General features: G+C 48.6%; 1 protein-coding gene across 1 annotated transcript in view; it reads left to right on the forward strand.

The window, feature by feature from the left end:
* The first annotated feature begins 725 nt into the window (after positions 1-725).
* Positions 726-16,247, forward strand: part of NPSR1 (neuropeptide S receptor 1) — a 70,054-nt gene continuing 54,532 nt past the window's right edge. Inside the window, 2 exon segments of the mRNA XM_009899846.2 lie at positions 726-953; positions 10,654-10,786. Coding sequence (XP_009898148.1) covers positions 807-953; positions 10,654-10,786 — 280 coding nt within the window. The 5' untranslated portion in view covers positions 726-806.

Below are 16,247 nucleotides of genomic sequence, written 5' to 3' on the forward strand. Positions count from 1 at the left end.
GCAAGGTTTTGTATGAGCAGGTAATGGGAAACCAAGATCATAGAATGGTTTGGGTTGGAAGGGACCTTTGAAGGTCTAGTCCAACACCCCTGCAGTGAGCAGGAACATATTCAACTAGATCAGGTTGCTCAGAGCCCTGGAATGTTTCCAGGGATAGGGCATCTACCTTCTCTTTGGGCAAACGGGGCAAGTGTTACAGCATCACCAAAGTTGGTGGGGCATAGCTGTGAAATGTTGTGACCTTGGGGCTCCATAGGAGCAAGTATAAAGCAAGAGCCTTTCTGCATCCCAATCCTCACTACTAACTGTAAAGGTCAGGTTACCCCTCCTAGAAGCAGACACTGTGAAAGCATGCTGTTGTTGGCTTCAGAAAGTGCCATCACTTCGAAGAGGCTGAGCTGCAAAGTAACATCCCTGAGCAGAATTTGTTCTGCTCTAGCTCTGAGCAGGACAGCAATCCAGAATCCACAAGGCACATGGCTGCGTCCATGTGTTCTGACTGAGTTACCTGGCTGCTGCTCCTGCTGCTGGAAAGAGCATGTGGACGGCTGTCGTCAGAGTAGCACTGAAGGAAAGCTCAAAGGGACAGTGCCAGCTTGGCTTTTCTTCTGTTGGTGTTTTTTTCCCCTCCTTCCCTATCACTTAGCTGCAGCCCGACGCCTCTGGTAGCCAGTGGCGGAGCAGTGAGGAGCAAGCTTTTGTTGCTGCGCTTTTGTGAGAGAAGCCCGAGCTGCGTTAACTCTTACAAAGACCCGGACAACTCAGACCACACAAAACAAACAGCCAAACAAACCAACAACCCAGTGATGGAGGTTGGCTCCACAGAAGCCAGCAGCAGCTCCCAGGGAGGCACCGGCTGGCTGGATCTTCCCCTGGTCACCTGCACTGAAACGGTGACTTTCACTGAAGTGGTGGCTGAAGAGGAGTGGGAATCCTTTTACTATTCTTTCAAGGTATTCTTTGAAGGCGTGCAGTTACCTTTCTCACCTGCCTGCAGCTTGGGTGCGTTTTCAGCACCTCTGCAGGGAGGCAACTTAGAATGACTGAACTTTTATTTCCCCTTAGATCTTGGTGGTTTGGTATTTTGTTGTTGCTGTTTTTCCCCCCTGTAAAAGGCAGATACTTGAAAACAAGACAGTGGCAGGAGTTGAGTTCAGGCTTAGAGGTTTGAGCCCTTTCTATCCCCTTGCAGGGTGCTTGCAGGTTTGAGCCCTTTCTATCCCCTTCCAGGATGCTTGCAAGTTTCATCCCTTTCTATCCCCTTCCAGGATGCTTGCAAGTTTCATCCCTTTCTATCCCCTTCCAGGATGCTTGCAGGTTTGAGCCCTTTCTATCCCCTTCCAGGATGCTTGCAGGTTTGAGCCCTTTCTATCCCCTTGCAGGATGCTTGCAGGTTTGAGCCCTTTCTATCCCCTTCCAGGATGCTTGCAGGTTTGAGCCCTTTCTATCCCCTTCCAGGATGCTTGCAGGTTTCATCCCTTTCTATCCCCTTCCAGGATGCTTGCAGGTTTGAGCCCTTTCTATCCCCTTCCAGGATGCTTGCAGGTTTGAGCCCTTTCTATCCCCTTCCAGGATGCATGCTTTTAGGTTTTTCAGCCCTTTCTATCCCCCTTCCAGGATGCTTGCAGGTTTCATCCCTTTCTATCCCCTTCCAGGATGCTTGCAGGTTTCATCCCTTTCTATCCCCTTCCAGGATGCTTGCAGGTTTGAGCCCTTTCTATCCCCTTCCAGGATGCTTGCAGGTTTGAGCCCTTTCTATCCCCTTGCAGGATGCTTGCAGGTTTGAGCCCTTTCTATCCCCTTGCAGGATGCTTGCAGGTTTCATCCCTTTCTATCCCCTTCCAGGATGCTTTTAGGTTTTTCAGCCCTTTCTATCCCCTTGCAGGATGCTTGCAGGTTTCAGCCCTTTCTCTCTCCTGCCAGGAGGGACAATACTGCTTTTCTCTGGAGGCACTGTAGTTCTACAGTGCATTTGACACCAAAGCCTTGCATTACTTTAGCACCTCTTTTATGTAAATTCTCATAGCTATCCCTCTTGGCATCAGGGATTTCTTTTCTGTTTTCCAGCTGCAACAACCATTGCAGACCTGGAAGAAAGTTTTGGTGGTGTTTGGATTTTGTGGTGTGGTGTGGTTTGGGTTTTGTTCTCAGTTTTTGATCTACCAGAACAGGTCCTGCTTAGTTGCTTTGTTTGCTTTTAAGTTGAGCGTGGGGGTGGGTGGGATGCAGCCGAAGTTGAAGGCTGCTGTTAAGAACACACCAGGCGAATCATTCAGCAGTGAATGGCATGGGAAGTGCATTCATTCATCTCCAAGCATCACCTGTGCCATATGTGAATGAAAGGAAGAGAGGAAAGAGGCACTGAAATTCATCTTTCCTTCAGCTTTCTGTGCCTGTTGTCATTGCTTAATTTCATGCTCCATGCCATGTGTCCCCTTCACTGTTGTGCCACATCGTACAAGTCACAGTCAGCTTATTAAACACTCCAAGAAGGAGTCCCCTGCCGCTCCTTCTGGAGCTCAGCACCCAAGAGATCTCTTCCAACTGGAAAGAAACAGGCACCAAGAGTATTTGATAATCTGTTAGGCAAAGGGGGATAGGTCCAGGGGTGACGTTGCTTGCTGTGCTCTGGTATGATGCTGGTGGAACCTGTGGAATTACAACAGGTTTCCACTCCTGTAAGGAAAACGTTGATCTGTAGTTCTGCAGTTAATTAATCAGGGTCTCTTTTAACATGCTGCTGATACTATTTTAACTGATTAGACAGCACTTCCTTATCTACATTTCAAGGATGACCTCTTTTTTATTTATTTCTTCTTTTCTCTTTCTTCTTTTCCTCTTTCCTTTTTCTCCTTTTTCCCCTCTCCCCCCCTCTTTCTCCCCTCTCCCCCCCTCTTTCTCCCCTCTCCCCCCCTCTTTCTCCCCTCTCCCCCCCTCTTTCTCCCCTCTCCCCCCCTCTTTTTCCCCCTCCCCCCCTCTTTTTCCCCCTCCCCCCTCTTTCTCCCCTCTCCCCCCTCTTTCTCCCCTCTCCCCCCTCTTTCTCCCCTCTCCCCCCTCTTTCTCCCCTCTCCCCCCTCTTTCTCCCCTCTCCCCTCCCCTCTTTCTCCCCTCTCCCCCCTCTTTCTTCCCTCCCCCCTCTCTTCTTTCCCTCCCCCCTCTCTTTTCCCTCTTGTTTTTTTCTCTTCATGTTAGCCCTCCCCCAAAGAAAACAAAACACAACAAAAAAAGCCTCTTAAAAGAATCTCAGAAGCAAGAAGCAAAACATTTGTAACAACTTTCTCTCCTTTGTGCTGCCCACAATTAGGGCTGGAAATCCGAATGGCATCATGGAAGCAGTATTTTATAATGGCAAAAGTGACAATTAATTCTGTGATTAGAAAGAGCCCAGGCAGAAGAATGCTCCTTAATAGGGCAGAGGAGTAAATGACAATAATTAGGAAGCCCTGTGTGGTCATGCATGCTTCTCTTTGTTGGTAAAGGCAACTCAGTGCTGTTAGGCTTCACTCCTCAGCTGGATGCTCTGGCATATGCAGGATGAACTTTGCAAGGAGGTTCACTGATTTCACAGCAATTACTAATTATTGACAGGCATGGAAATATTTTGACTCTGGAGACAAGTGACAGCTGCTGCAGGGAAGGAAGGATACAGCACCTGTTCTGATGGCTACAGCGAAGGCAAGACAGGGCTCCCTGCCAGCAGTTTCAGCTCTCTTTAGAAGCTAATGTTTGGAAAGTGCTGCTGACACCTCCTCACTTGGTTAAATGCCCTCTGCCAGCACTGCCTACGTTGTGGCTATGTCCTTACCCCTTCCAAGCCAAGCAGTATCTCCTCCATCTTCATAAGGGTCTGGTTATGCAGCTCAAGTGATCAGAGGTTTAGCTTAGACTAGGCTGCATGGGCTAAAAACCAGAGCTCAGTGCTCAAAATACATTTACAATGGGGCTTTGGCCTTTTGTTGGGGGTTTTAAACATGGTGTAGCCCATGGCTGGCAGTAAATGCAGGCTGGGTGAACAGCCACTGCATGAGCTGACTCCGGAGCCTGAGTGGCACTTTGGAGCTGCTGCTTCCCACAGCAAAGGCATTTGCTCATCCCTGCCTGCACTCAGGTCTTGCTGCTGTCTTGTAGCCAGTGGTCCTTGAAAAGCCAGCCTGTACTTGTTGGATGCCCCTGTATGAGGCATCCAGGCAGGTTACTGCCTCGAACCACAAGAAGTTCTGCTGGCTATGTCAGAACCAAATTCAGAACAGAAGTGGTAATTAGTGTTAATGACAGCTCCAACCTGCCAGGCCAAAGAAGAGTTTATTCTATCCCTTTACAATCTCCCCCATATGCATTGAATCTGTGTAAAAGGGCTCTAAGTGACTGTCAGGAAAAACAGGCTGAAAAGAACAGAGGTCATCTGAACACCTTGTGGCCTTCTTCCACTTAGGATCTTCTTAATTTATGAACTTGATAAGCTGCAAGCTAGAAACCTGCCTGGACAGAAGCTGAAATCTCAGAATAGTTTTGCCCTGGTCATCCATGGAGCTGGGGAGGTTGTGGACAGGTGGGGGTTGGTCTCTTCTCCCAGGGAACCAGCACCAGAACAAGAGGACACAGTCTCAAGCTGCACCAGGGGAAGTTTAGGCTGGAGGTGAGGAAAAAGTTGTTCCCAGCAAGAGAGACTGGCCATTGGAATGTGCTGCCCAGGGAGGTGGTGGAGTCACCATCCCTGGAGGTGTTCAAGAGGGGATTGGATGTGGCACTTGAAGCCATGGTTTAGTTAGTTATGAGGTGTTGGGTGATAGGTTGGACTTGATGACCTCTGAGGTCTTTTCCAACCTTATTGATTCTATAATTCTGTGATTAGGACTGGAGGAAGCAGTCATGCCCTCAGCAGCCCCACAACTTCCCCAGTAGTAGGAGCATGTGCTTGTCCTCAGAGGGCATAGAATCATAGAATTCTTAGGGTTGGAAGGCACCTCAAGGATCAGCCAGTTCCAACCCCCCTGCCATGGGCAGGGACGCCTCACACTACAGCAGCTTGCTCACAGCCACAGCCAGCCTGGCTGCAAAAACCTCCAGGGATGAGGCTGCCACCACCTCCCTGGGCAACCTGTGTCTCTCCCTACCCTCATGGGGAACAACTTCTTCCTAGGATCCAATCTGAATCTACCCATTTCTAGTTTTGATCCATTCCCCCCAGTCCTATCACTCCCTGACACCCTTACAAGTCCCTCCCCAGCTTTCTTGTAGCCCCCTTCAGATCCTGGAAGGCCACAGGAAGATCTCCTAGGGCTCATCTCTATTTTTTAGTGTGTGTGTCTGTCTTACCATCTCCAGCAAAGAGCTGAAGAAAACCAACACATGGAGAGAAGGTTTGCATAGACTTCTTTTGTAGGACTGCCAGGTAACAAAGATTTGGCTCCAGGTGTCCTGTTTGAGTCTGTGGTCTCTGCCATTTCATCCAAATGCAGGAGTCTCTTTTTCTGCTGGGAAACATTTGCCTATGCTGCTGCTTGCTATTCTGATTGTCAAGCAAATCTCACAGAGCATCCCATTATTGAATACATAATAGGAAAACAATAATGAGTGCTGTCACATTTCTAGAGTAATCTCTGCAAATGCAAGCACACACTTCAGAGAAACAGGCACATCAAGTGATTCATCAGTAACTTAGCAATCTTCTGGTGGGGGGAAGAGGAGGAGAATGAAGTCTGTGCAAAGAAGGTGCCAGGAACTCCTGAATACAGTCTGCAATATGCTGTGATGACTGCTGCTATTCCTGAGAGGCTGCTTAGGGAATCACTGAATAGCTTAGGTGGGAAGGCATCTCAGAGATCATCTGCTCCACCCTCCCTGCCACAGGCAGGGACACCTCTCCAATAGACTCAGCTGCTCAAGATCTTTTCCAACCTGACATTTGAACATCCCCAGGGAAAAAGCATCCACAACCTCCCTGGGCAGCCTGTTCCAAAGTCTCACCACCTTCCTACTGAAGAACTTCTTCCTAAAATTCAGTCTAACCCTGCTCTCCCTCAGCTCCAAACCATTCCCTCTTGTCCTGTCTCTAGACACCTTCATGAAAAGTCCCTCTGCAGCCTTCCTGTAGGATCCCTTCAGATATTGGAAGGCAGCTCTAAGGTCCCCCCAGATCATAGAATCATAGAATCAATAAGGTTGGAAAAGACCTCAGAGATCATCAAGTCCAACCTATCACCCAACACCTCCTGACTACTAAACCATGGCACCAAGTGCCACATCCAATCCTTTTTTGAACACCTCCAGGGATGGTGACTCCACCACCTCCCTGGGCAGCACATCCCAATGGCTAATAACTCTCTCTGTGAAGAACTTTTTCCTCACCTCCAGCCTAAACTTCCCCTGACACAGCTTGAGACTGTGTCCTCTTGTTCTGGTACTGGTTGCCTGGGAGAAGAGACCAACCCCCACCTGGCTACAACCTCCCTTCAGGTAGCTGTAGACAGCAATAAGGTCTCCCCTGAGCCTCCTCTTCCCCAGGCTAAACAGATGTAGGAGCCGATCTCCTTGTGAGGCTTCTGCTGCAGGGCTGTTGGCCAGAATGTCTTTGTCTAGTAGCTTAAATGCAACACTTGATAGCCCATCTGGAGGTAGCTCTGAGCCAACTGTTTTGGGCAATTTTGTACTGGCAGCCCTCAGAGTCCTGACTTCATGCTCCACGCAGCCACAGGGTTTGTGTCCATCTGCCTCTGCTATCCAAATGTGCCTACAAAGTATTCATTTCTCCAGGCTTTTGAGAGGTTTTAATTGTTCAGATTGGGCACATTTAATCATTTCACCCACATTTTGTGATTAAGGGGGCGGGGGAACCAAGCAAACCAGCAGTTCACAGTTTTCATTAGGGCTATCGAAGTCATACAGTTATGGATGGACCATTGAGTGACCTTCATGTTAAAAATGTCCTAGGGAAAAAATAGTCAGGTGTTCTCTTTCCTGAGGACATTAAGCATCAAGGATATCACAGCACTGCAGAATCCCACAGTGGTAGGGGTTGGAAGGGACCTCTGAGGCCATTGGAATGTGCTGCCCAGGGAGGTGGTGGAGTCACCATCACTGGAGGTGTTCAGAAAAGGGTTGGATGTGGCACTTGGAGCCATGCTTATTAGTCATGAGGTGTTGGGTGATAGGTTGGACTCGATGATCTCAAAGGTCTTTTCCAACCTGGTTAATTCTATTCTGTGCTATTCTATTCTAAGTGGAACATGACTTAATGTCACTCTGAGAGCAACAACCATCATCCTGGGATCAGCAGTGGGCTTCTGTGCCTCTGCTCTAATCCTTCCAATGTACCCAGCAGCTGTGATGCACCCACTTCTGTGCACTGTGCTTCCAGAGAGACACCAGGGAATGAGTAGACAGCAGTGGAGAGGACAGAGCCAGGTGAAAAAAACAACTGAATGGATTCGGTTGCTTAATCTAGCAAAGCAAGCAGGCTGCAGGGAAATAAGAGCAGAGCCTCAAAGGCTCAAAAAGACACATAAAAAAGGAAAGGAACAATCTCTTCTTCAGATCTGCTGCAGACTGGCCAAAAACAAGTGAGCCAAAACTACAGCCCAGAATTCAGGCTGATCATTTCATAAACTGAGCTTAAAAATACACCAGATGGAGAGGGATTTGTTGAGTCAGTGAAACCTTCATCTATGAAGGTGCTAAAAACAGTTATTAGACAGAAGGACAGCTGACTGATCCTTAACCTTCACTCCAGCTTCACCTCCTGTAATTTTGGTTTAGTCACCCCCCTGAGGTTGCTTAGCCACAGAGGAGTTTGTTTCATGTCTTGTTTGTTCACTAAGCAAAATTCCTCTTTTTGTAGCACAGAATCATAGAATCAATAAAGTTGGAACACCCAACACCATCTAATCAACTAAACCATGGCACCAAGTGCCCCATCCAATCCTTTCTTGAACACCTCCAGGGACGGTGACTCCACCACCTCCCTGGGCAGCACATTGAGAGAGTCGTTCGCCATTGGAATGTGCTGCCCAGGGAGGTGGTGGAGTCACCGTCCCTGGAGGTGTTCAAGAGGGGATTGGATGTGGCACTTGGTGCCATGGTCTAGTCATGGGGTCTGTGGTGACAGGTTGGACTTGATGATCTTTGAGGGCTCTTCCAACCTTGGTGATTTTGTGATTCCAATGGCCAATTACTCTTTCTTTCTCCTCACCTCCAGCCTAAACCTCCCCTGGCACAGCTTGAGACTCTGTCCTCTTGTTCTGGTGCTGGTTGCATGGGAGAAGAGACCAACCCCCACCTGGCTACCACCTCCCTTCAGGGAGTTGTAGAGAGCAAGAAGGTCTCCCCTGAGCCTCCTCTTCTCCAGGCTAAGCAACCCCAGCTCCCTCAGCCTCTCCTCACAGGGCTGTGCTCCAGACCCCTCCCCAGCTTTGTTGCCCTTCTCTGGGCACATTGCAGCAACTCAACATCTCTGTGCTGCATGGGAGGGGGATGCTTTGAAGGCTTGCCCCATCCAATGTGCTTACATCCACTGCGCTGTGAAGTCCTCTGTCGAACAGCATCCTTGGGGTTGTCTCTTTTTTGTCCAGTGCATGTTTCCAATTCATCAAGGTAACTTTGGATTCTAATCCTAGCCTCAAGAAGGCCTTTATCATGGTGGGCATCCCATTAATAACCACAGAAGTTTACATTCTGCAGGTTAACCCTGAACGAGGCTGTGGGGATTGAAGTCATCAATTCCAGTACCTGAAAGAGTTGGGACTGTTCAGTCTGGAGAAGAGGAGGCTCCCAGGAGACCTAATTGTGGCTTTCCAGTATCTGAAGGGGGCTCCAAGAAAGCTGGGGAGGGACTTTTGAAGGTGTCAGGGAGTGGTAGGACTGGGGGGAATGGAACAAAACTAGAAATGGGTAGATTGAGATTGGATGTTAGGAAGAAGTTGTTCTGGTGCTGGTTGCCTGGGAGAAGAGACCAACCCCCACCTGGCTACAACCTCCCTTCAGGTAGTTGTAGACAGCAATGAGATCTCCCCTGAGCCTCCTCTTCTCCAGGCTAAGCAACCCCAGCTCCCTCAGCCTCTCTGCCATGTGCCATACACCATGTGGCACTAGGAGCCATGGTTTAGTTGTCAGGAGGTGTTAGGTATTAGGTACTAGGTTGGCACTGATGATCTCTGAGGTCTTTTCCAAGCTGGTCGATTGTATGTCTCTGTGATGTTGCAGGAATGCAGAGTGCTTTCTCCAAGCTGCTGCCTTGGTGCTTCTCAGGCTCGGAGCTGGCTGGCTCTTGTGGAGAAAACACAAACCTCACCACCTCCCACGACAAGGGGAAACATACAGAGCGAAAAGATAACTCTCCTGCATCTAGAGAGGACCAAGAGGAGGGGGGAGATTGGCTGTGCTCTCACGAAACAAGCAACGGCAGCTGTGTGCACAGTCATTCTTGCAGCCCCAGGATGCCGACGCTTTGAGAGCAGGAGCAGCTTTGTTTTCCTCCCTCCTTTTTCTCCGTGCACAGAACCACTAGAGGACGTTTTGTCATCACGTATCACTTGCTACCCTGTTTGTCTTCCAGTGGGTCATGCTTTCCTTGCAGCCTTGGTGCCCGTGAAGATCCACACCTGGAGGGGATGTTGGAGTTCTGTAGGGCTTGTGGACGACCTGTACTCGCTGGGGCTGGGAGGAGAGAAGTATTTCTTTCCCCCTTTTCTCCAGCAGATCCCATCTATCCATCCTGCTCACAAAGGGAGGCAGCTGGTTATTTCACAGCTTGCTGGAGCAGTAGGAGAAAAGGGAAAGCTGCCTCTCATTTTAGTGTGAAGTGCTGAATAGTCACTGGTTTTGTGAAGTCGGATCAGGGAAGTCCTTCTGCCCCTGTACTCAGCACTGGTTAGGTCACACCTTGAATCCTGTGTCCAGTTCTGGGCCCCTCAATTTAGGGAAGATGTTGAGATGCTGGAACGTGTCCAGAGAAGGGCAACAAAGCTGGGGAGGGGTCTGGAGCACAGCCCTGTGAGGAGAGGCTGAGGGAGCTGGGGTTGCTTAGCCTGGAGAAGAGGAAGCTCAAGGGAGACCTTATTGCTCTCTACAACTCCCTGAAGGGAGGTTGTAGCCAGGTGGGGCTTGGTCTCTTCTCCCAGGCTAGCAGCACCAGAACAAGAGGACACAGTCACAAGCTGTGCCAGGGGAGGTTTAGGCTGGAGGTTAGGAAGAAATTCTTCCCAGCAAGAGAGATTGGCCATGGGAATGTGCTGCCCAGGGAGGTGGTGGAGTCACCATCACTGGAGGTGTTTAGGAAGAGCCTGAATGAGGCACTTGGTGCCATGGTTTAGTTGATTAGATGGTGTTGGGTGATAGGTTGGACTCAATGATCTCTGAGGTCTTTTTCAACCTGGTTAATTCTGTATTCTGTAAGATGGAAGCAGTATACAGCCACTGCAGAGCAAAGTGGGATGAACTTCCCCAGCAGTGATGCATGATAAGGATTTTCTGAAAGAACAAGGATGTACTTCAGACTAAATAATCAGTTGGCAAAACTCACATTTCACCCTCTTGGATTTTTTGCCCCCTTCCAATCTCATCTCATTTCTCCTAGGATAACTGACTGCTTTACCCCAAGTCACAACCCACCACCATACCAATACACTTTTCTTACCCTGCCTTTTCTCTCCAATGCAGACAGAGCAGCTGGTGACCCTTTGGATCCTCTTCATTGTCACCATTGCTGGGAATGCCATTGTGCTCTTCTCTACCTGGAGGAGAAAACGCAAGTCGCGGATGACCTTCTTCGTCACGCAGCTGGCAATCACAGGTAGTAGGGGTGGGGAGAAAGTCCATCTCAGCTGCACTGTCAAAGGAGAGAGGGCATCCCAGCTGCACTATCAACATGAAGACTAAGAAATTGCAAGCTGAGTGGTGAAGCATTCGCTTGTGTAGCAGTTTAGGCTGGGTGCCTCCTGTTCCTGCCACCTGAGTTACACCTCTGGTGTCGTGAGTGTCCAGCCCAGGAGGTGGACACAGGAAACAGCCTATTTAGAATCATAGAATCAATAAGGTTGGAAAAGACCTCAGAGTTCATTAAGTCCAACCTGTCACCTAAAACCTCATGACTAACTAAACCATGGCTCCAAGTGCCACATCCAATCCTTTTTTGAACACCTCCAGGGATGGTGACTCCACCACCTCCCTGGGCAGCACATTCCAATGGCCAATTACTCTTTCTGGGAAGATGGTGCTGGGTGATGGGTTGGACTCAATGATCTCAAAGGTCTTTTCCAACCTGGTTAATCCCATCCCTTCCCATCCCATCCCATCCCATCCCATCCCATCCCATCCCATCCCATCCCATCCCATCCCATTCTATTCTATTCTATCCCATCCCATCCCATCCCATCCCATCCCATTCTATTCTATTCTATCCCATCCCATCCCATCCCATCCCATCCCATCCCATCCCATTCTATTCTATTCTCCAGCTGCAGCTTGCCATAAAGCAGATGAATGGCTGCTTATCTTAGGGCTCACTTTGCTCCTGATCTAAAGAGATGTTGCTAGATGTAGCAGTGCCTATGCCAGGTGCAGCAGCTGCAACTCATTGACTTCCCTGAATCTTTTCTTCCACTTTGGCTTTGCATCCACATTTCCCAGAAGTTCTGTCCCCAGCTGCTGTCATGGAACTGCTTAGATAAAGCTGGTTTAAGATGAATCTCTTGTGTTTTGCTGCTAAAACTCGTTCTGAAGTGCTTCATAGAGATATTGCTCCATCAGTCAGAAGAGAGAAAATCAGTTTCCTGTTGTCTGGTTTCATCAAGCAAGTGAGATACAAAAATGGAAATGTGAAGAAGAGCTGGGGGGAGGGGGAAAAAACAGAAGGATGTTGGTCCAAGAATTGTGCAGTTTAGGAGCAAAGTGGAAAATGCACAGAAACCTGGGTGGTAAAAATGGCTCTGTCTCAGCAACTAGGAATGGAAACAAGAGTGTAAGCAGCACATTGTTTGAATGGACTGAATCTGTGGGCTTTCAAGTTTCCCAAGGGGAAATATCTGCTGGTTTTATAACAGTGTCTTCCTACTAATCCCTGCTTACCAGACAGCTGTGTTGTATTGTTTGTGGCTATAGGATATATTTATATGCTTTCTATTGCCTTTTCTTGTTTTATTGGTAAGCTATGAGAGGAATTAACACATCTTCACTAAAGAGCTATTTAATATGTGGTTTCCCAGCAATATTGCATCCTCCTTTGGTGTTTGTTTTATGCCTGGTTCATACAACTGTTGAATCATAGAATTACAGAATGGTTTAGGTTTGCTCACAGCCATCCAGCCTGACCTGGAATGTTTCCAGGGATGGGGCATCCACCATCTTCCACTTTCAACTGGAAGACCTGAGGACTACATTTCATAGAACCATAGAATTGTTAGGATTGGAAGGGACCTCAAGGATCAGCCAGTTCCAACCCCCCTGCCACAGGCAGGGACACCTCACACTACAGCAGGTTGCTCACAGCCACAGCCAGCCTGGCTGCAAAAACCTCCAGGGATGAGGTTTCCATCACCTCCCTGGGTAACCTGTGCCAGTCTCTCACCACCCTCATGGGGAACAACTTCTTCCTCACATCCAATCTGAATCTACCCATTTCTAGTCTTGCTCCATCCCCCCCAGTCCTATCACTCCCTGACACCCTCCAAAGTCCCTCCCCAGCTTTCTCGTAGCCCCCTTCAAATCCTGGAAGGCGACAATTAGTTCTCCTTAGAGCCTTCTCTTATCCAGACTGAACAGCCCCAACTCCCTCAGTCTGTCCTCATAGGAGAGCAGCTCCAGCCCTCTGCTCATCCTCATGGCCCTTCTGTGGACACCTTCCAGCACCTCCAGATCCTTCCTGTAATAGAGGCTCCAGAACTGGACACAGTGCTCCAGGTGGGGTCTCAGCAGAGTGGAGTAGAGGGGGAGAATCACCTCCCTGGCCCTGCTGGCTCTGCTTCTCTTCTCTGGGCTGTAGCCCAGGCTGTGGTTGGCTTTCTGGGCTGCAAGTGCTCACTGCTGGCTCCTGTTGAGCTTTTCATCCATCAGTACTCCCAAGTCCATCTCCTCAGGGCTGATCTCAAGCCAGTCCCTGCCCAGCCTATATTTACCCAATTTTTAACATGCTTTCTGTGGAAGCTGGTGAACTCCTTGTGCTCGTGGTCTCAACTAGGTCTGCTCATGAGCTTGTCTCCTTTGAAGAACTACCCTCAGTTGAAACAGTTAGACCAGGGCATGCAAGCTGATGTGAAGGGACTGTCCCATAGCTCCAGGTGCTGTAAGGATTATTGCAAGGTGGGGAGGTGAAAGTTTGCAGTGATTCCTGTGCCGAAGTGCTAATGGCTGGTTTTCCTCTGAGTCATCTGTAATCAGTGGTTTCACTTCTTATCTCAGCTGTGACTTTCATGTCGCTTCCTTTGTTAGCCAGCAGTATTTTCCATCAGGTAAGGCGTGCTGAGCCAGCCTCACAGTGAGTTTGGGAGCATCAATCACAGGTCAATGTTACAGTGGTCACAAGGAGTTGCAAAAGAGGCAGTTTCTGCTCAAAGAGCTCCTGATCCCATTTGAAAATGATGAAAGGTAGGCAGAGCAGCAATAATATGGGAAAAGAGCACAACTGAAGACCCAGGGGAACACTGTGCTCTGCTGACTGGCATCAGGGACCTGAGGACTGAGGACAAATGTCATTAGAAGGGCTTTGGAAGAGAGAAGGGTGGAAAATGTCATAGTGTGTGTCTGCCTGGCACGAGAGCTGGGCTTGCATCCAGAGCAAGGGCACAGGTAGCACATGAGGCTGAGGGAGCTGGGGTGCCCAGCCTGGAGAAGAGGAAGCTCAGGGGAGACCTTGCTCTCTACAATTACCTGAAGGGAGGTTGTAGCCAGGTGGGCAGTGGGAGCCAGGGGGTTGGTCTCTTCTCCCAGGCAACCAGCACCAGAACAAGAGGACACAGTCTCAAGCTGTGCCAGGGGAGGTTTAGGCTGGATGTTAGGAAGAAATTCTTCCCAGCAAGAGAGATTGGCCATTGGGATGTGCTGCCCAGGGAGGTGGTGGAGTCACTGTCACTGGAAGTGTTTAGGAAGAGCCTGGCTGAGGCACTTGGTGCCATGGTTTAGTTGATGAGATGGTGTTGGGTGCTAGGTTGGACTCGATGATCTCAAAGGTCTTTTCCAACCTGGTTACCTCTGTATTCTGTAACTCTGATTTATCTTCCCACAGCAAGGGTCCCTGTCAGTATTATGGCACAATGAAATGCCTTGGTGTCGGGTGACAGGTTGGACTTGATGATCTCTGAGGTCTTTTCCAACCATATTGATTGTATGACTCTATGACCTAATTGCTGCCACGGAGCCATTTTGCCTTCTTATCTTCACAAATACTAAGAGGAACAAAGCAAGCTGGCAACAGTCATTATCCTTTCACAACAAGTTATGAGGTAGACACAGAGCACGCTGAATACACTGGCTTGTCACATTGCTTTGACATGCTAGGCATATTTAAATCCTACTAAACAAGTCTAATCTCCTGGCAAGAAGTTTCTGCTCACTCAATATTGCTACTTCCATCTATTTTGGAGAGTCTTCAAGTATTTATTAGTCCTGCTCAAAGGAAAAAAAAATAACAGCAGAGGGAAGAATCATGGATAAAGCTTTATCAATGCAGGCATTTCAAATCCATTCAAAAAAAAACAACCATAAAACCCACAATAAAACTCTGTATAATTTGTTTATTGATCTGGGGCTCAGTCGCTGAGCGGTGTCCTCGCTCCTCCTGGCTTCCCGCTGGTGTGGCAGCAAAATGAAACGAAACTCTAACCTTGGTGTTAGAGTAAACATGGCATTCAAAAGCAAATTGTGCATAATACATGAATGGGAAATGAGCTCTGTTGTTCTACTTGAGTGGCTGCCAAGCCAGATGAAGAAGAGAAGCCACTAACTGATTGAGGACGCTTTCAGCGCTGCCAGAATTCAGTGCTTCAACCCACTTGGCAAACTCAGAGCTAAGCCTCCGTGCTCGTCCCTTACTACATCTGTGGTGGGGTTTAGGCTATGCCTTTAACATTTAGTTACAGATTTTGAGCAGCAAAGTAGAAAAACAATATAAATAAATCCCTATTGGGTGTAAAAAGGAAAACAAAAGATTATGCTAAACAAATTCTCTCTCCTTTCCTGATCTCTGCTGCTTCGCTTCACTCAGGAGAGATTAACCTGCTTGTCAGCTGGGCTTGGCTGAAATTGTTTAGTTAAGTCTAAGCCACTGCTTTCTCTCTGCTCCTTTTCTCTCTTGGGACAGGTGGGGTAGAGGGGGGCAGTGGAATGGCTTCCCTGGTCTCTGACCAGGGGAGTTTTGTGTTGTTTGCTAATTGTATATATCTGCATACAGAGCCAGCATCTCTCTTGCGCTACTCCTACTGGCACCTCTAATTCACACAGCCTTTTCACAAGGGCTGTCCTGCAGATCAAGGATCTGCACCCTGGAGATGCTCTCTGGGACTTGGCCACCATAACTCAAGGTTGCCAAGGGAGGTGGTTGAGGCTCCATCCCCGGAGATACTAGAGGTGAGGCTCAACGGGGCCTGGGGCAGCCTGATCTAGTTGGGGATGTCTCTGCTGTCTGCAGGGAGGCTGGACTGGATGGGCTTTGGAGGTCCCTTCCAGCCTGGACTATTCTATAATGATTCTCAAGCTGTGCCAGGGGAAGTTTGGGCTGGAGGTGAGGAGAAAGTTTTTCCCAGAAAGAGTAATTTGCCATTGGAATGTGCTGCCCAGGGAGGTGGTGGAGTCACCATCCCTGGGGGTGTTCAAAAAAGGATTGGATGTGGCACTCAAAGCCATGGTTTAGTTGTCAGGAGGTGTTGGGTATTAGGTTATTTCTATCCTGTTGTGTTGTGTTGTGTTGTGTTCTATTCTATTCTATTCTATTTATAAGGTAATAGGTTGGACTTCATCTCTCAGGTCTTTCCCAACCTGTTTGAGTCTATGATTCTATATTGTCAGTCCTGTCTATTTGGTACATATTCATTGCATTCCATTCCATTGTGGAGTGTAGTTCTTGCTTGTAAATACACCTTCATTTGCTTCTAACTGAGTTGCTGTGGCAAAGTTAACAACAGCATAACTCAATGTGGTGCTCAGAGCTGCAGGGATCTGTAGGGCTGTGAGTAATCTCCCTTTAAGTTCAGTGTCACTGAAGCTTGGATTCACACCACATCTACACAGCTCTTAAATACCACCAGGGATGGTGACTCCATCAC

This window comes from Dryobates pubescens, chromosome 38 (genome assembly GCF_014839835.1).
Source record: "Dryobates pubescens isolate bDryPub1 chromosome 38, bDryPub1.pri, whole genome shotgun sequence".
NCBI lineage: Eukaryota > Metazoa > Chordata > Aves > Piciformes > Picidae > Dryobates > Dryobates pubescens.